At 51.3% G+C, this 20487-nt stretch overlaps 1 protein-coding gene across 1 annotated transcript in view; it reads right to left on the bottom strand.

The window, feature by feature from the left end:
• Positions 1-15941, bottom strand: part of LOC140404639 (macrosialin-like) — a 45036-nt gene extending 29095 nt beyond the window's left edge. Inside the window, exon 1 of the mRNA XM_072493250.1 lies at positions 15750-15941. Coding sequence (XP_072349351.1) covers positions 15750-15807 — 58 coding nt within the window. The 5' untranslated portion in view covers positions 15808-15941. The remainder of the gene's footprint in view (positions 1-15749) is intronic.
• Between the last annotated feature and the right edge of the window lie 4546 nt (positions 15942-20487).

Here is a 20487-nt window from a genome sequence, read left to right as displayed (position 1 = left end):
TGCATCATTTTCGAATTACGTCTGGGCTGGTTTAGCACAGGGCTAAATCGCTGGCTTTGAAAGCAGACCAAGGCAGGCCAGCAGCACGGTTCGATTCCCGTACCAGCCTCCCCGAACAGGCGCCGGAATGTGGCGACTAGGGGCTTTTCACAGGAACTTCATTTGAAGCCGACTTGTGACAATAAGCGATTTTCATTTCATTTTCAAACTCAGAAATTGCTATTGGCCCATTTCCTGTGGTGGGAAAGTTCCGAGAGAGAGAGAGGGAGGGTCAGAGGAAGGGAAAGTGAGAGAGAGAGAGAGAGAGAGGTGGGGGAGAGAGAGAAAGGCGGGGGAGAGAGGGATGATCACTGTTAAAACCTCAGGTGCATCACGTTCGAGTTACTTCTGCAAACTGAGAAACTGTTGATTGGCCCATTTCCTGTGGTGGGAAAGTTCGGAGAGCGAGGGAGAGGTAGAGGGGGAAGAGAGAGAGAACGACAGACAGAGAGAGAATGACAGACAGAGAGAGAACGACAGGCAGAGAACGACAGACAGACAGAGAACGACAGACAGAGAGAGAATGACAGACAGAGAAAGACCCACAGACAGAGAATGACAGACAGAGAGACCCACAGCCAGAGAGAGAACGACAGCCAGAGAGAGAACGACAGACAGAGAGACCCACAGCCAGAGAGAGAACGACAGCCAGAGAGAGAACGACAGACAGAGAGAGAGCGACAGACAGAGAGAGAACGACAGACAGAGAGAGAGCGACAGACAGAGAGAGAACGACAGACAGAGAGAGAATGACAGACAGAGAGAGAACGACAGGCAGAGAACGACAGACAGACAGAGAACGACAGACAGAGAGAGAATGACAGACAGAGAAAGACCCACAGACAGAGAATGACAGACAGAGAGACCCACAGCCAGAGAGAGAACGACAGACAGAGAGAGAGCGACAGACAGAGAGAGAGCGACAGACAGAGAGAGAACGACAGCCAGAGAGAGAACGACAGACAGACAGAGAACGACAGACAGAGAGAGAACGACAGACAGAGAGAGAACGACAGAGAGAGAATCACAGACAGAGAGAGAACGACAGACAGAGAGAGAACGACAGACAGAGAGAGAATCACAGACAGAGAACGACAGACAGAGAGAGAACGACAGACAGAGAGAGAATCACAGACAGAGAACGACAGACAGAGAGAGAACGACAGACAGAGAGAGAATGACAGACAGAGAGAGAACGACAGACAGAGAGAGAATCGCAGACAGAGAGAGAATCACAGACAGAGAGAGAACGACAGCCAGAGAGAGAACAACAGACAGAGAGAGAACGACAGACAGAGAGAGAACGACAGACAGAGAGAGAATCGCAGACAGAGAGAGAATCGCAGACAGAGAGAGAATCACAGACAGAGAGAGACCCACAGACAGAGAACGACAGACAGAGAATCACAGACAGAGAGAGAACGACAGACAGAGAGAGAATCACAGACAGAGAGAGAACGACAGACAGAGAATCACAGACAGAGAGAGAACGGCAGACAGAGAGAATCACAGACAGAGAGAGAACGACAGACAGAGAGAGAATCACAGACAGAGAGAGAACGACAGACAGACAGAGAACGACAGACAGAGAGAGAACGACAGACAGAGAGAGAATCGCAGACAGAGAGAGAATCACAGACAGAGAGAGACCCACAGACAGAGAACGACAGACAGAGAATCACAGACAGAGAGAGAACGACAGACAGAGAGAGAATGGCAGACAGAGAGAGAACGGCAGACAGAGAGAGAACGGCAGACAGAGAGAGAACGACAGACGGAGAGAGAACGACAGACAGAGAGAGAATGACAGACAGAGAGAGAGCGACAGACAGAGAGAGAATGACAGACAGAGAGAGAACGACAGACAGAGAGAGAACGACAGACAGAGAGAGAACGACAGACAGAGAGAGAATCACAGACAGAGAGAGAACGACAGACAGAGAGAGAATGACAGCAGAGAGAGAACGACAGACAGAGAATCACAGACAGAGAGAGAACGACAGACAGAGAGAGAACGACAGACAGAGAGAGAATCGCAGACAGAGAGAGAATCGCAGACAGAGAGAGAATCACAGACAGAGAGAGACCCACAGACAGAGAACGACAGACAGAGAATCACAGACAGAGAGAGAACGGCAGACAGAGAGAGAACGACAGACAGAGAGAGAACGACAGACAGAGAGAGAACGACAGACAGAGAGAGAATGACAGCAGAGAGCGAACGACAGCAGAGAGAGAACGACAGCAGAGAGAGAACGACAGACAGAGAGAGAACGACAGACAGAGAGAGAGCGACAGACAGAGAGAGAGCGACAGACAGAGAGAGAACGACAGACAGAGAGAGAACGACAGACAGAGAGAGAGCGACAGACAGAGAGAGAGCGACAGACAGAGAGAGAGCGACAGACAGAGAGAGAACGACAGACAGAGAATCACAGACAGAGAGAGAACGACAGACACAGAGAGAGCGACAGACAGAGAGAATGACAGACAGAGAATCACAGACTGAGAGAGACCCACAGACAGAGAGAGAACGACAGACAGAGAATCACAGACTGAGAGAGACCCACAGGCAGAGAGAGAACGACAGACAGAGAGAGAACGACAGACAGAGAACGACAGCAGAGAGAGAACGACAGACAGAGAGAGAACAACAGACAGAGAGAGAACGACAGACAGAGAGAGAATGACAGACAGAGAGAGAACAACAGACAGAGAGAGAACGACAGCAGAGAGAGAATGACAGACAGAGAGAATGACAGACAGAGAGAGAACGGCAGACAGAGAGAGAACGACAGACAGAGAGAGAACGACAGACAGAGAGAGAATCACAGACAGAGAGAGAATCACAGACAGAGAGAGAACGACAGAGAGAGAACGACAGACAGAGAGAGAACGACAGACAGAGAGAGAACGACAGACAGAGAGAGAGCGACAGACAGAGAGAGAACGACAGACAGAGAGAGAACGACAGACAGAGAGAGAACGACAGACAGAGAGAGAACAACAGACAGAGAGAGAACGGCAGACAGAGAGAGAACGACAGACAGAGAGAGAATCACAGACAGAGAGAGAGCGACAGACAGAGAGAGAATCACAGACAGAGAGAGAACAACAGACAGAGAGAGAACGGCAGACAGAGAGAGAACGACAGACAGAGAGAGAATCACAGACAGAGAGAGAACGGCAGACAGAGAGAGAATGACAGACAGAGAGAGAACGACAGACAGAGAGAGAGCGACAGACAGAGAGAGAATCACAGACAGAGAGAGAACGACAGACAGAGAGAGAACGACAGACAGAGAGAGAACGACAGACAGAGAGAGAACGACAGACAGAGAGAGAATCACAGACAGAGAGAGAATCACAGACAGAGAGAGAACGACAGACAGAGAGAGAACGACAGACAGAGAGAGAACGACAGACAGAGAGAGAGCGACAGACAGAGAGAGAATCACAGACAGAGAGAGAACGACAGACAGAGAGAGAACGGCAGACAGAGAGAGAATGACAGACAGAGAGAACGACAGACAGAGAGAGAATGACAGACAGAGAGAGAACGACAGACAGAGAGAGAACAACAGACAGACAGAGAATCACAGACAGAGAGAGAACGACAGACAGAGAGAGAATCACAGACAGAGAGAGAACAACAGACAGAGAGAGAACGGCAGACAGAGAGAGAACAACAGACAGACAGAGAATCACAGACAGAGAGTGAACGACAGACAGAGAGAGAACGACAGGCAGAGAGAGAACGACAGCAGAGAGAGAACAACAGACAGAGAGAGAACAACAGACAGAGAGAGAACGACAGCAGAGAGAACGACAGACAGAGAGAGAATCACAGACAGAGAGAGAACGACAGGCAGAGAGAGAACGGCAGACAGAGAGAGAACGACAGGCAGAGAGAGAACGACAGCAGAGAGAGAACGACAGCAGAGAGAGAACAACAGACAGAGAGAGAACGACAGACAGAGAGAGAACGACAGACAGAGAGAGAACGACAGACAGAGAGAGAACGACAGACAGAGAGAGAACGACAGACAGAGAACGACAGACAGAGAGAGAATGACAGACAGAGAGAGAATCACAGACAGAGAGAGAACGACAGACAGAGAGAGAACGGCAGACAGAGAGAGAACGGCAGACAGATAGAGAATCACAGACAGAGAGAGAACGACAGACAGAGAGAGAACGACAGACAGAGAGAGAATGACAGACAGAGAGAGAATCACAGACAGAGAGAGAACGACAGACAGAGAGAGAACGACAGCAGAGAGAGAATGACAGACAGAGAGAGAACGACAGACAGAGAGAGAACGACAGACAGAGAGAGAACGACAGCAGAGAGAGAACGACAGACAGAGAGAGAACGACAGACAGAGAGAGAACGACAGACAGAGAGAAAACGACAGACAGAGAGAGAACGACAGACAGAGAGAGACCCACAGACAGAGAGAGAATGACAGACAGAGAGAGAACGACAGCCAGAGAGAGAACGACAGACAGAGAGAGAACGACAGACAGAGAGAGAACGACAGACAGAGAGAGAGCGACAGACAGAGAGAGAATCACAGACAGAGAGAGAATGACAGACAGAGAGAATGACAGACAGAGAGAGAGCGACAGACAGAGAGAGAATGACAGACAGAGAGAATGACAGACAGAGAGAGAGCGACAGACAGAGAGAGAATCACAGACAGAGAGAGAACGACAGACAGAGAGAGAATGACAGACAGAGAGAGAACAACAGACAGAGAGAGAACGACAGACAGAGAGAGAACGACAGACAGAGAGAGAACGACAGACAGAGAGAGAGCGACAGACAGAGAGAGAATGACAGACAGAGAGAGAGCGACAGACAGAGAGAGAACGACAGCAGAGAGAGAACGACAGACAGAGAGAGAACGACAGACAGAGAGAGAACGACAGACAGAGAGAGAGCGACAGACAGAGAGGGAATGACAGACAGAGAGAGAGCGACAGACAGAGAGAGAACGACAGCAGAGAGAGAACGACAGCCAGAGAGAGAACGACAGACAGAGAGAGAACGACAGACAGAGAGGGAATGACAGACAGAGAGAGAACGACAGCAGAGAGAGAACGACAGCCAGAGAGAGAACAACAGACAGAGAGAGAACAACAGACAGAGAGAGAACGGCAGCAGAGAGAGAACGACAGCAGAGAGAGAACAACAGACAGAGAGAGAACGACAGACAGAGAGAGAACGACAGGCAGAGAGAGAACGACAGACAGAGAGAGAACGGCAGACAGAGAGAGAATGACAGACAGAGAGAGAACGACAGACAGAGAGAGAGCGACAGACAGAGAGAGAGCGACAGACAGAGAGAGAGCGACAGACAGAGAGAGAATGACAGACAGAGAGAGAGCGACAGACAGAGAGAGAATGACAGACAGAGAGAGAACGACAGACAGAGAGAGAACGACAGACAGAGAGAGAACGACAGACAGAGAGAGAATCACAGACAGAGAGAGAACGACAGACAGAGAGAGAATGACAGCAGAGAGAGAACGACAGACAGAGAATCACAGACAGAGAGAGAACGACAGACAGAGAGAGAACGACAGACAGAGAGAGAATCGCAGACAGAGAGAGAATCGCAGACAGAGAGAGAATCACAGACAGAGAGAGACCCACAGACAGAGAACGACAGACAGAGAATCACAGACAGAGAGAGAACGGCAGACAGAGAGAGAACGACAGACAGAGAGAGAACGACAGACAGAGAGAGAACGACAGACAGAGAGAGAATGACAGCAGAGAGCGAACGACAGCAGAGAGAGAACGACAGCAGAGAGAGAACGACAGACAGAGAGAGAACGACAGACAGAGAGAGAGCGACAGACAGAGAGAGAGCGACAGACAGAGAGAGAACGACAGACAGAGAGAGAACGACAGACAGAGAGAGAGCGACAGACAGAGAGAGAGCGACAGACAGAGAGAGAGCGACAGACAGAGAGAGAACGACAGACAGAGAATCACAGACAGAGAGAGAACGACAGACACAGAGAGAGCGACAGACAGAGAGAATGACAGACAGAGAATCACAGACTGAGAGAGACCCACAGACAGAGAGAGAACGACAGACAGAGAATCACAGACTGAGAGAGACCCACAGGCAGAGAGAGAACGACAGACAGAGAGAGAACGACAGACAGAGAACGACAGCAGAGAGAGAACGACAGACAGAGAGAGAACAACAGACAGAGAGAGAACGACAGACAGAGAGAGAATGACAGACAGAGAGAGAACAACAGACAGAGAGAGAACGACAGCAGAGAGAGAATGACAGACAGAGAGAATGACAGACAGAGAGAGAACGGCAGACAGAGAGAGAACGACAGACAGAGAGAGAACGACAGACAGAGAGAGAATCACAGACAGAGAGAGAATCACAGACAGAGAGAGAACGACAGAGAGAGAACGACAGACAGAGAGAGAACGACAGACAGAGAGAGAACGACAGACAGAGAGAGAGCGACAGACAGAGAGAGAACGACAGACAGAGAGAGAACGACAGACAGAGAGAGAACGACAGACAGAGAGAGAACAACAGACAGAGAGAGAACGGCAGACAGAGAGAGAACGACAGACAGAGAGAGAATCACAGACAGAGAGAGAGCGACAGACAGAGAGAGAATCACAGACAGAGAGAGAACAACAGACAGAGAGAGAACGGCAGACAGAGAGAGAACGACAGACAGAGAGAGAATCACAGACAGAGAGAGAACGGCAGACAGAGAGAGAATGACAGACAGAGAGAGAACGACAGACAGAGAGAGAGCGACAGACAGAGAGAGAATCACAGACAGAGAGAGAACGACAGACAGAGAGAGAACGACAGACAGAGAGAGAACGACAGACAGAGAGAGAACGACAGACAGAGAGAGAATCACAGACAGAGAGAGAATCACAGACAGAGAGAGAACGACAGACAGAGAGAGAACGACAGACAGAGAGAGAACGACAGACAGAGAGAGAGCGACAGACAGAGAGAGAATCACAGACAGAGAGAGAACGACAGACAGAGAGAGAACGGCAGACAGAGAGAGAATGACAGACAGAGAGAACGACAGACAGAGAGAGAATGACAGACAGAGAGAGAACGACAGACAGAGAGAGAACAACAGACAGACAGAGAATCACAGACAGAGAGAGAACGACAGACAGAGAGAGAATCACAGACAGAGAGAGAACAACAGACAGAGAGAGAACGGCAGACAGAGAGAGAACAACAGACAGACAGAGAATCACAGACAGAGAGTGAACGACAGACAGAGAGAGAACGACAGGCAGAGAGAGAACGACAGCAGAGAGAGAACAACAGACAGAGAGAGAACAACAGACAGAGAGAGAACGACAGCAGAGAGAACGACAGACAGAGAGAGAATCACAGACAGAGAGAGAACGACAGGCAGAGAGAGAACGGCAGACAGAGAGAGAACGACAGGCAGAGAGAGAACGACAGCAGAGAGAGAACGACAGCAGAGAGAGAACAACAGACAGAGAGAGAACGACAGACAGAGAGAGAACGACAGACAGAGAGAGAACGACAGACAGAGAGAGAACGACAGACAGAGAGAGAACGACAGACAGAGAACGACAGACAGAGAGAGAATGACAGACAGAGAGAGAATCACAGACAGAGAGAGAACGACAGACAGAGAGAGAACGGCAGACAGAGAGAGAACGGCAGACAGATAGAGAATCACAGACAGAGAGAGAACGACAGACAGAGAGAGAACGACAGACAGAGAGAGAACGACAGACAGAGAGAGAACGACAGACAGAGAACGACAGACAGAGAGAGAATGACAGACAGAGAGAGAATCACAGACAGAGAGAGAACGACAGACAGAGAGAGAACGACAGACAGAGAGAGAATGACAGACAGAGAGAGAATCACAGACAGAGAGAGAACGACAGACAGAGAGAGAACGACAGCAGAGAGAGAATGACAGACAGAGAGAGAACGACAGACAGAGAGAGAACGACAGACAGAGAGAGAACGACAGCAGAGAGAGAACGACAGACAGAGAGAGAACGACAGACAGAGAGAGAACGACAGACAGAGAGAAAACGACAGACAGAGAGAGAACGACAGACAGAGAGAGACCCACAGACAGAGAGAGAATGACAGACAGAGAGAGAACGACAGCCAGAGAGAGAACGACAGACAGAGAGAGAACGACAGACAGAGAGAGAACGACAGACAGAGAGAGAGCGACAGACAGAGAGAGAATCACAGACAGAGAGAGAATGACAGACAGAGAGAATGACAGACAGAGAGAGAGCGACAGACAGAGAGAGAATGACAGACAGAGAGAATGACAGACAGAGAGAGAGCGACAGACAGAGAGAGAATCACAGACAGAGAGAGAACGACAGACAGAGAGAGAATGACAGACAGAGAGAGAACAACAGACAGAGAGAGAACGACAGACAGAGAGAGAACGACAGACAGAGAGAGAACGACAGACAGAGAGAGAGCGACAGACAGAGAGAGAATGACAGACAGAGAGAGAGCGACAGACAGAGAGAGAACGACAGCAGAGAGAGAACGACAGACAGAGAGAGAACGACAGACAGAGAGAGAACGACAGACAGAGAGAGAGCGACAGACAGAGAGGGAATGACAGACAGAGAGAGAGCGACAGACAGAGAGAGAACGACAGCAGAGAGAGAACGACAGCCAGAGAGAGAACGACAGACAGAGAGAGAACGACAGACAGAGAGGGAATGACAGACAGAGAGAGAACGACAGCAGAGAGAGAACGACAGCCAGAGAGAGAACAACAGACAGAGAGAGAACAACAGACAGAGAGAGAACGGCAGCAGAGAGAGAACGACAGCAGAGAGAGAACAACAGACAGAGAGAGAACGACAGACAGAGAGAGAACGACAGGCAGAGAGAGAACGACAGACAGAGAGAGAACGGCAGACAGAGAGAGAATGACAGACAGAGAGAGAACGACAGACAGAGAGAGAGCGACAGACAGAGAGAGAGCGACAGACAGAGAGAGAGCGACAGACAGAGAGAGAGCGACAGACAGAGAGAGAACGACAGACAGAGAGAGAATCACAGGCAGAGAGAGAACAACAGACAGAGAGAGAACGACAGACAGAGAGAGAACGACAGCAGAGAGAGAACGACAGACAGAGAGAGAACGACAGACAGAGAGAGAATGACAGACAGAGAGAGAACGACAGACAGAGAGAGAATGACAGACAGACAATCACAGACTGAGAGAGACCCACAGACAGAGAGAGAATCACAGACAGAGAGAGAACGACAGACAGAGAGAGAATCACAGACAGAGAGAGAACGACAGACAGAGAGAGAACGACAGACAGAGAGAGAACGACAGACAGAGAGAGAATCACAGACAGAGAGAGAACGACAGACAGAGAGAGAATGACAGACAGAGAGAGAACGACAGACAGAGAGAGAACGACAGACAGAGAGAGAACGACAGACAGAGAGAGAACGACAGACAGAGAGAGAATCACAGGCAGAGAGAGAACAACAGACAGAGAGAGAACAACAGACAGAGAGAGAACGACAGACAGAGAGAGAACGACAGACAGAGAGAGAGCGACAGACAGAGAGAGAACGACAGACAGAGAGAGAGCGACAGACAGAGAGAGAGCGACAGACAGAGAGAGAACGACAGACAGAGAGAGAACGACAGACAGAGAGAGAATCACAGGCAGAGAGAGAACAACAGACAGAGAGAGAATGACAGACAGAGAGAGAATCACAGGCAGAGAGAAAACGACAGACAGAGAGAGAATCACAGACAGAGAGAGAACAACAGACAGAGAGAGAACGACAGACAGAGAGAGAATCACAGACAGAGAGAGAACGACAGACAGAGAGAGAACGACAGACAGAGAGAGAATGACAGACAGAGAGAGAACGACAGACAGAGAGAGAATGACAGACAGACAATCACAGACTGAGAGAGACCCACAGACAGAGAGAGAATCACAGACAGAGAGAGAACGACAGACAGCGAGAGAATGACAGACAGAGAGAGAACGACAGCCAGAGAGAGAACGACAGACAGAGAGAGAACGGCAGACAGAGAGAGAATGACAGACAGAGAGAGAACGACAGACAGAGAGAGAGCGACAGACAGAGAGAGAGCGACAGACAGAGAGAGAGCGACAGACAGAGAGAGAGCGACAGACAGAGAGAGAACGACAGACAGAGAGAGAATCACAGGCAGAGAGAGAACAACAGACAGAGAGAGAACGACAGACAGAGAGAGAACGACAGCAGAGAGAGAACGACAGCCAGAGAGAGAACAACAGACAGAGAGAGAACGACAGACAGAGAGAGAACGACAGACAGAGAGAGAATCACAGGCAGAGAGAGAACAACAGACAGAGAGAGAACAACAGACAGAGAGAGAACGACAGACAGAGAGAGAACGACAGACAGAGAGAGAGCGACAGACAGAGAGAGAGCGACAGACAGAGAGAGAACGACAGACAGAGAGAGAACGACAGACAGAGAGAGAATCACAGGCAGAGAGAGAACAACAGACAGAGAGAGAATGACAGACAGAGAGAGAATCACAGGCAGAGAGAAAACGACAGACAGAGAGAGAATCACAGACAGAGAGAGAACAACAGACAGAGAGAGAACGACAGACAGAGAGAGAATCACAGACAGAGAGAGAACGACAGACAGAGAGAGAACGACAGACAGAGAGAGAATGACAGACAGAGAGAGAACGACAGACAGAGAGAGAATGACAGACAGACAATCACAGACTGAGAGAGACCCACAGACAGAGAGAGAATCACAGACAGAGAGAGAACGACAGACAGCGAGAGAATGACAGACAGAGAGAGAACGACAGGCAGAGAGAGAACGACAGACAGAGAGAGAACGACAGACAGAGAATCACAGACAGAGAGAGAATGACAGACAGAGAGAGAACGACAGGCAGAGAGAGAACGACAGACAGAGAGAGAACGACAGAGAGAGAACGACAGACAGAGAATCACAGACAGAGAGACCCACAGACAGAGAGAGAATCACAGACAGAGAGAGAACGACAGACAGAGAGAGAACGACAGACAGAGAGAGAACGACAGACAGAGAATCACAGACAGAGAGAGAATGACAGACAGAGAGAGAACGACAGGCAGAGAGAGAACGACAGACAGAGAGAACGACAGAGAGAGAACGACAGGCAGAGAGAGAACGACAGACAGAGAATCACAGACAGAGAGACCCACAGACAGAGAGAGAATCACAGACAGAGAGAGAACGACAGACAGAGAGAGAACGACAGACAGAGAGAGAACGACAGGCAGATAGAGAATGACAGACAGAGAGAGAACGACAGACAGAGAGAGAACGACAGGCAGAGAGAGAATGACAGACAGAGAGAGAACGACAGACAGAGAGAGAGCGACAGACAGAGAGAGAACGACAGACAGAGAGAGAACGACAGACAGAGAGAGAACGACAGACAGAGAGAGAATCACAGACAGAGAGAGAACGACAGACAGAGAGAGAATGACAGACAGAGAGAGAACGACAGACAGAGAGAGAACGACAGACAGAGAGAGAACGACAGACAGAGAGAGAACGACAGACAGAGAGAGAATCACAGGCAGAGAGAGAACAACAGACAGAGAGAGAACAACAGACAGAGAGAGAACGACAGACAGAGAGAGAACGACAGACAGAGAGAGAGCGACAGACAGAGAGAGAGCGACAGACAGAGAGAGAACGACAGACAGAGAGAGAACGACAGACAGAGAGAGAATCACAGGCAGAGAGAGAACAACAGACAGAGAGAGAATGACAGACAGAGAGAGAATCACAGGCAGAGAGAAAACGACAGACAGAGAGAGAACGACAGACAGAGAGAGAACGACAGACAGAGAGAGAATGACAGACAGAGAGAGAACGACAGACAGAGAGAGAACGACAGACAGAGAGAGAACGACAGGCAGAGAGAGAACGACAGACAGAGAGAGAACGACAGACAGAGAGAGAACAACAGACAGAGAGAGAACGGCAGACAGAGAGAGAACGACAGACAGAGAGAGAACGACAGACAGAGAGAGAATCACAGACAGAGAGAGAACGACAGACAGAGAATCACAGACTGAGAGAGAACGACAGACAGAGAGAGAATGACAGACAGAGAGAGAATCACAGACAGAGAGAGAATCACAGACAGAGAGAGAGCGACAGACAGAGAGAGAACGACAGACAGAGAGAGAATCACAGACAGAGAGAGAATCACAGACAGAGAGAGAACGACAGACAGAGAGAGAACGGCAGACAGAGAGAGAACGACAGACAGAGAGAGAACGACAGACAGAGAGAGAATCACAGACAGAGAGAGAACGGCAGACAGAGAGAGAACGACAGACAGAGAGAGAACGACAGACAGAGAGAGAACGACAGACAGAGAGAGAATCACAGACAGAGAGAGAATCACAGACAGAGAGAGAACGACAGACAGAGAACGACAGAGAGAGAATCACAGACAGAGAGAGAATGACAGACAGAGAGAGAACGACAGACAGAGAGAGAATGACAGACAGAGAGAGAACGGCAGACAGAGAGAGAACGACAGACAGAGAGAGAATGACAGACAGAGAGAGAATGACAGGCAGAGAGAGAACGACAGGCAGAGAGAGAACGACAGACAGAGAGAGAACGACAGAGAGAATCACAGACAGAGAGACCCACAGACAGAGAGAGAATGACAGACAGAGAGAGAATGACAGACAGAGAGAGAATGACAGACAGAGAGAGAATCAGAGACAGAGAGAGAATCACAGACACAGAGAGAATCAGAGACAGAGAGACCCACAGACAGAGAGAGAACGACAGACAGAGAGAGAACGACAGACAGAGAGAGAACGACAGAGAGAGAGAGAATGTCAGACAGAGAGAGAACGACAGACAGAGAGAGAACGACAGACAGAGAATCACAGACAGAGAGAGAATGGCAGACAGAGAGAGAATGACAGACAGAGAGAGACCCACAGACAGAGAGAGAATCACAGGCAGAGAGAGAACGACAGACAGAGAGAGAACGACAGACAGAGAATCACAGACAGAGAGAGAACGACAGAGAGAATCACAGACAGAGAGACCCACAGACAGAGAGAGAATGACAGACAGAGAGAGAATGACAGACAGAGAGAGAATCAGAGACAGAGAGAGAATCACAGACACAGAGAGAATCAGAGACAGAGAGAATCACAGAGAGTGAACGAGAGACAGAGAGAGAATCACAGACAGAGAGAGAATCAGAGACAGAGAGACCCACAGACAGAGAGAGAATGACAGACAGAGAGAGAATGACAGACAGAGAGAGAATCACAGACAGAGAGACCCACAGACAGAAAGAGAATGACAGACAGAGAGAGAATGACAGACAGAGAGAGAATCAGAGACAGAGAGAGAATCAGAGACAGAGAGAGAACTCAAGATGAAGTAAGCAACAGAGAAGTTGACATAAGTGTGAAAAATCAATATTATTAAATCCAATAATTCTATTGTCAGTAAGATAGTCTGAGAGATGTGTGCAAGTGCCCAGCTCGCAGTCAAACACGACCGTATCACACAACGATACAGCATGGGGAAGGCCATTCAGACCATTGCGACTCTACTACTCCCGGAAAGAACCACCCAATTAGTCCCGGACCCTGTAAAGGGTTCAGCTCACGTCGGCCGTGGCACCTCTCACCTCTGAACCACAAGTGCCCCGCCAGCGCGTCAGCGCAAACACGTGGGCCGGCGTCGCAGCGGCGCCGTGCCGAGGGACAGCTGCACTGCCCGAGGTGCCCCCTTGCAGGTGACAAGCCAAACCTCGCAGATTGGCTGCAGCGCTTCCTGCATTGCAACTGCACGCGGTATTCCATTGGCTGTCGCGTTCCTTCGCCGCCGGGTCAGAATCCGCCCTTCACAGCACGGTGCCTGCGCCACGCGGAGTCAGCGGTTCGCCCGCCATCTTCTGGAGGGGCAGTTGGGGACGGGCAACTGGCCCGGCCAGCGAGGCCCACATCCCGCTGGACGAACGCTTGATAAGCCCGCTGGATGTGAAAAGCCCGATCTAAACGCAAAGTCAGATTGGATTTCCCCCTTCGGCGTTCCCCAACCAGTTGCACCTTTGGAGAGTCACTTTTGGCAGCACCATGGATTGGGAGGGCGAATAGGGAAAACCGTCTCCCAAACGAGGGTCGGGAACCAGAAGGGGAGGGAGGTGGCAGGAGAGATCTGGGAGACAGTGGGGGGGGGGGGGGGGACTGCGTGGAACTTTTGAAAAAGTATATATTATGCAACCAGTTGTGATCATTGAAACTCTGCAGTGCACATGGTGGCCATTCGGCCCATCGAGTCTACACTGACCCCCCCCCCCCGAAAGAGCACCCTACACAGGCCCACTGCACCCTCCCTGTAACCCCCGCCTAACCTTTGGAACTTTGAGTCAATTTATCGTGGACAATCCACCTAACCCGCACAAAGAACTTTTTTAAATTTAAGAGTACCCAATTTATTTTTTCCAATGAAGGGGCAGCTTAGCGCGGCCAATCCGCCTACCCTGCACATCTTTGGGTTGTGGGGGCGAGACCCACGCAGACACGGGGAGAATGTGCAAACTCCACACGGGCAGTGACCCGGAGCCGGGATCGAACCCGGGACCTCGGCGCCGTGCAGCAGCAGTGCTAACCACTGCGCCCCCGTGCTGCCCTAGAACGACAGTGCAGAAGGGGGCCATTCGGCCCATCGCGTCTGCACCGGCTCTCGGAAAGCGCACCCCACTTAAGCCCACCCTATCCCCGTAACCCCACCTGACCTTTTTTGGACACTAAGGGCAATTTAGCGCGGCCAACCCACCTAACCTCTTTGGGACTTGTGGGAGGAAACCGGAGCACCCGGAGGAAACCCACGCCGACACGGGGAGGACGTGCAGACTCCGCACGGGCAGTGACCCGAGCCGGGAATCGAACCGGGCGTCGTGAGGCAGCGGCGCTAACCCACTCCGCCACCCCCCCCCCCCCCCGTAGTAGGCCTACGGGAGCAGACTCAATAGGAACATTCAAAAGACAAAAGGGCCACTGGATAAGGAAACGTGGGCCGCCAGCCTGGATGTTTCCTGCAAACAGAAAGGGGGTGGGCTAGCACAGGTGCTTCGGGCCGAGTGGTCTCCTTGTCACAAGTAGGCTCCAATGAAGTTACTGTGAAAAGCCACGTTCCGGCGCCTGTTCGGGGAGCCCCCCAAAAAGGTTCTATTTGTTTCAAAAACAAAGTTCAGAAATGTCCAGATTTAGATTCTAAAACAAGATTGTTTCAATAAAAGTACAGACAGATGTATACTTTCTTTTAAAAGTTTCATTTAGTCAGTGAGAAACCCCAATATTTAAATTAGCAAACACCCTCCCTCGCTTCCTGACACTGTGATTCACCCTCTCCAAAAGTTTCTCACGTCTCAACTAACTTTGTTTCCAAACTTTGTCCCTTGTGTGAAATCCCCTCGGTGCAAATGCAGCCTGGGGACATGGGGAGGGAAATGGCTTTAAGTAGATCTTTCTTAAAGCCCTGTTGCGTTTGTTTCTCTTTGCAGGGGTGGTTAATGAACTTTTTTTTTTCTTAAAAACAAAGTTTTAAGGAGAACTTTTTCTGTTTTTGCAAACTCACCGGCTGCCCCTGCGGCCAAGAAGAGGCAAAGGAGGGAGGCGAACATGGCCTGGGGCATGATCCTGCTGTGTTGAGATGGTCTCTTTCTCTTTCTCTCTGCTCCTGTCCTCTCTCACACTCACTCACTCTCTCCCGGGCTGGAATGGAGAAGTCTTGCGCAAGTCCACAGGTTTCGTTTTGCTTTAAGTCGTCAATTTCAGGAAATGAAACTGACCTCCCCCACCCCCCTGGGCCGAACACCCACACACTGTGCATTTTTACACAGCCAATCATTTGGAGCTCAAATATAAAAGCCACAACATTTCATAGGTTCACCAGTCAGCAGTGAGTCAGCAAGCGTCGTTGAGCTGAAAAAATATCTTTAAAAAAAAAAAATTCTTCTGCCCCATTCTTTCAAGTTCCATTGAGAGGCAGGGCAAATCCTTAATCCGCCTCATTGCCAACTCAAATTGAAACCAATTCATGGCGCTCGCTTGCAAGAGAGACGCACGAGAGCCAAGATTCATACATTTCGAGAACCCAGTTCTTTTTATCCCCCCCAATTAAGGGGCAACTTTAGCGCGGCCAATTCACCCGCCCCGCGCGTCTTTGGGCCTGTGCCAAACGATCAGGGCGGGGACCTTGGGGAAAAGGAAATTAAGCTCGAAAGGTGCGGTCCGGGAATTGTCCCTGCTTCGAAGACAACCATTCGGCTTGTCAAACCCATGCTGGCCTTTTGGAAGAGCGATCTTAAGCAATGATACTCTCCCTCCCGCTCTCTCTCTCTCCTTTCCCCCCCTTCATAGAATCATAGAATTTACAGTGCAGAAGGAGACCATTCGGCCCATCGAGTCTGCACCGGCTCTTGGAAAGAGCGCCCTGCTGAAGCCCACACCTCCACCCTATCCCCGTAACCCCACTTAACCTTTTCGGACACTAAGGGGCAATTTATCACGGCCAATCCACCCTAACCTGCACATCTTTGGACTGTGGGAGGAAACCGGAGCACCCGGAGGAAACCCACGCAGACACGGGGAGGACGTGCAGACTCCGCACAGGCAGTGACCCAAGCCGGGAATCGAACCCGGGACCCTGGAGCTGTGAAGCCAAAGTGCTAACCACTGTGCTACCGTGCTGCGTAGGGGTTACGGGGAAGAGGCAGGGTGACGCCACTGAGTCCACGATGCGCGTTTGGAGGGCTGGTACGGACTTGATGGGCTGAATGGCCTCCTTCTGCAGGAATTGGAGCCAATACGCCAGGCGAAGCCCGAGCTGGGACTGCTGAAAGATTATCTTTGCGCGGGTTAACTACCGTGGCTTTCGTACTTCTCAAAGAAACTCAATTTGCGGGTCAGCCACGCGCGGGAGGGAACGGCACGTCGTGGACCAATCCAACGCGAGCTCGTGGTTGTCAGCACTTCCCCCCCCCCCCCCCCCCCCCCCGGTACGTGGAGAAGGAGGAAAATCCCTGGCAGCTGAGGGGGCAATGTGAGAGAGTGCGAACGTGCCCACCCTGGGCAGGAAGGTTAGGAAAGTAGCAAGGTGTAGTTGTACGGTGGGGGGGGGGGGGGGGGGGGGGGGGGGGGGGGGACTCTGAGGTGCAGAGGGGTCTGGGCGTCCTGGTCCATGAACCAGGGAGGGTTCCAGCGGGTGATTAGGAAGGCAAGTGGGTGTAGCGGCGAGGAGAATGGGATCTAAAAGCTACTACGCGAGACTACAAGACAGCGAGGGTCTCTGCGACCCCACCAGAGCTGACCCCCCGAGGGTCACTCCTCTGGCGTCTCACTGGACGAGGGTGCCCATCCATGCCGGAGGAGCAGAAAGATAGGATGATCCTCGATTCCCTCCCTGATGAAGAATCTGTCACTCTGGGCGATGGATGACGTTATTATCCTGCAGTTCATCAGTCCTCCTGGACTTTATTCCCTTGCAATTTCCACTGTGGATTTAATGTTGTTGTCTTTTCTCCGAGTGAGGGTGTGTCGGTCTCCGAGTGAGGGAATCATGGTGCCGAGGTCCCGGGTTCGATCCCGGCCCTGGGTCACTGTCCGTGTGGAGTTTTGCACATTCTCCCCGTGTCTGCGTGGGTCTCGCCCCCACAACCCAAAGATGTGCAGGGTAGGTGGATTGGCCACACTAAATTGCCCCTTCATTGGAAAGAAAGGCAGCTCAGAGAATGTTTACTCGAATGGTCGCGCGCGTTGTGGGGGGATTTGTCTTACGAGGGAAGGTTCGACAGGCTGGCACTGGAGCGGGTCCAGCGGAGATTCACACGGATGATCCCAGGAATGGTAGGCCTAACATACGATGAACGTCTGAGGATCCTGGGATTATATTCATTGGAGTTTAGGAGGTTGAGGGGAGATCTAATAGAAACTTACAAGATAATGAATGGCTTAGATAGGGTGGATGTAGGGAAGTTGTTTCCATTAGCAGGGGAGACTAGGACCTGGGGGCACAGCCTTAGAATAAAAGGGAGTCACTTTAGAACAGAGATGAGGAGAAATTTCTTCAGCCAGAGAGTGGTGGGTCTGTGGAATTCATTGCCACAGAGGGCGGTGGAGGCCGGGACGTTGAGTGTCTTTAAGACAGACGTTGATAGATTCTTGATTTCTCAAGGAATTAAGGGCTATGGAGAGAGAGCGGGTAAATGGAGTTGAAATCAGCCAGGATTGAATAGTGGAGTGGACTCGATGGGCCGAATGGCCTTACTTCCGCTCCTATGTCTTATGGCCACGCCACCAGGGATGGCGGCCCGTGGCTGGGGGGGGGGGCCTGTACCGCTTCCTCCGGCTGTGATTCATGTCTTTGTATTTTCTAATACGTTTGGAATGAAATACATTCGACACAAAAGAAATAAGAATCCGAGGGGGATTTGACGGGTTGGAGGCTGGTTCAACCCCTCCCCCGTTGTGGGGGCGGGTGGGGGGGGGGGGGGGGGCAGGGGGCAGACTTGCCTCTGGGGGTGTGGGATTTACAGAATGGTTAAAGAATGACAGCGCAAAGATTTCCCAATGTGGGGATTTGCAGAGTGAAAACTGATGAGGGTGCAGTTCCATGTCTTGTGACAGGCACATGATCAGTTGAGTCAGCTCCAGAGCATTGGTTTGGCGTGAGCTACTCTGTCTGAGGAAGCGTCATCCGTTTAAACAGCAGAACAAACTCGAGCACCCTCCAGACCCTCTGACAGTGCGGCACTCCCTCAGTACTGACCCTCTGACAGTGCGGCACTCCCTCAGTACTGACCCTCTGACAGTGCGGCACTCCCTCGGTACTGACCCTCTGACAGTGCGGCACTCCCTCAGTACTGACCCTCTGACAGTGCGGCACTCCCTCAGTACTGACCCTCTGACAGTGCGGCACTCCCTCAGTATTGACCCTCTGACAGTGCGGTACTTCCTCAGTACTGACCCTCTGACAGTGCGGCATTCCCTCAGTACTGACCCTCTGACAATGCGGCACTCCCTCAGCACTGACCCTCTGACAGTGCGGCACTCCCTCAGTACTGACCCTCTGACAGTGCGGTACTTCCTCAGTACTGACGCTGACAGTGCGGCACTCCCTCAGTACTGACCCTCTGACAGTGCGGCACTCCCTCAGTACTGACCCTCTGACAGTGCGGCACTCCCTCAGTACTGACCCTCTGACAGTGCGGCACTCCCTCAGTACTGACGCTCTGACAGTGCGGCACTCCCTCAGTACTGACCCTCTGACAGTGAGGCACTCCCTCAGTACTGACCCTCTGACAGTGCGGCACTCCCTCAGTACTGACCCTCTGACAGTGCGGCACTCCCTCAGTACTGACCCTCTGACAGTGCGGCATTCCCTCAGTACTGACCCTCTGACAGTGCAGCACTCCCTCAGTACTGACCCTCTGACAGTGCGGCACTCCCTCAGTACTGACCCTCTGACAGTGCGGCACTCCCTCAGTACTGACCCTCTGACAGTGCGACACTCCCTCAGTACTGACCCTCTGACAGTGCGGCACTCCCTCAGTACTGACCCTCTGACAGTGCGGCACTCCCTCAGTACTGACCCTCTGACAGTGCGACACTCCCTCAGTACTGACCCTCTGACAGTGCGGCACTCCCTCAGTACTGACCCTCTGACAGTGCGGCACTCCCTCAGTACTGACCCTCTGACAGTGCGGCACTCCCTCAGTACTGACCCTCTGACAGTGCGGCGCTCCCTCAGTACTGACCCTCTGACAGCGCGGCACTCCCTCAGTACTGACCCTCTGACAGCGCGGCACCCCCTCAGCACTGACCCTCTGACAGTGAGAAAGGGGGATTCGCTTTCCAGTTCATGACCCCCTCCAGCCATTCAACTCTCCGCCATCTCAAATCCCCGCCTCTTGTATATTCCCAATTTAATTGCTCCAATAGGCAGTGCCATTCTGCGTGGGCTCTGAAATTCTTTCCCCACAACCTACTCTCCTTGGAAATGCTATTTGAACCTAAATTTGACCCATCCCGCCGTGTTGACTGGTCAAGTATCAGAACGCCAACTGCGCCATCTATCGTCAAGAAGTGAAGAGGCAGTCATCTGCTGCACACATCGAGGGTTGCACCCATTTCATCTGCCCCTGGGCGCTTGGCCAGAACCTCCATGTTGCCTTCCTCTTCTGGATTCTCTCCACCCGCCTAACTCGCACCGTCATTTCTTCTCTCAATTTAGTAGCTCCTGCCCCATCAGCTTACTCCAGACCTCTATCATTTAAAGCATCAACTCACATTGAAACCTTCTCTAAAAGAGGAGA

Source organism: Scyliorhinus torazame, chromosome 31 (genome assembly GCF_047496885.1).
Source record: "Scyliorhinus torazame isolate Kashiwa2021f chromosome 31, sScyTor2.1, whole genome shotgun sequence".
NCBI lineage: Eukaryota > Metazoa > Chordata > Chondrichthyes > Carcharhiniformes > Scyliorhinidae > Scyliorhinus > Scyliorhinus torazame.
Note: the sequence above shows the minus strand (reverse complement) of the source record. Positions and strands in the feature narration are given on the sequence as shown.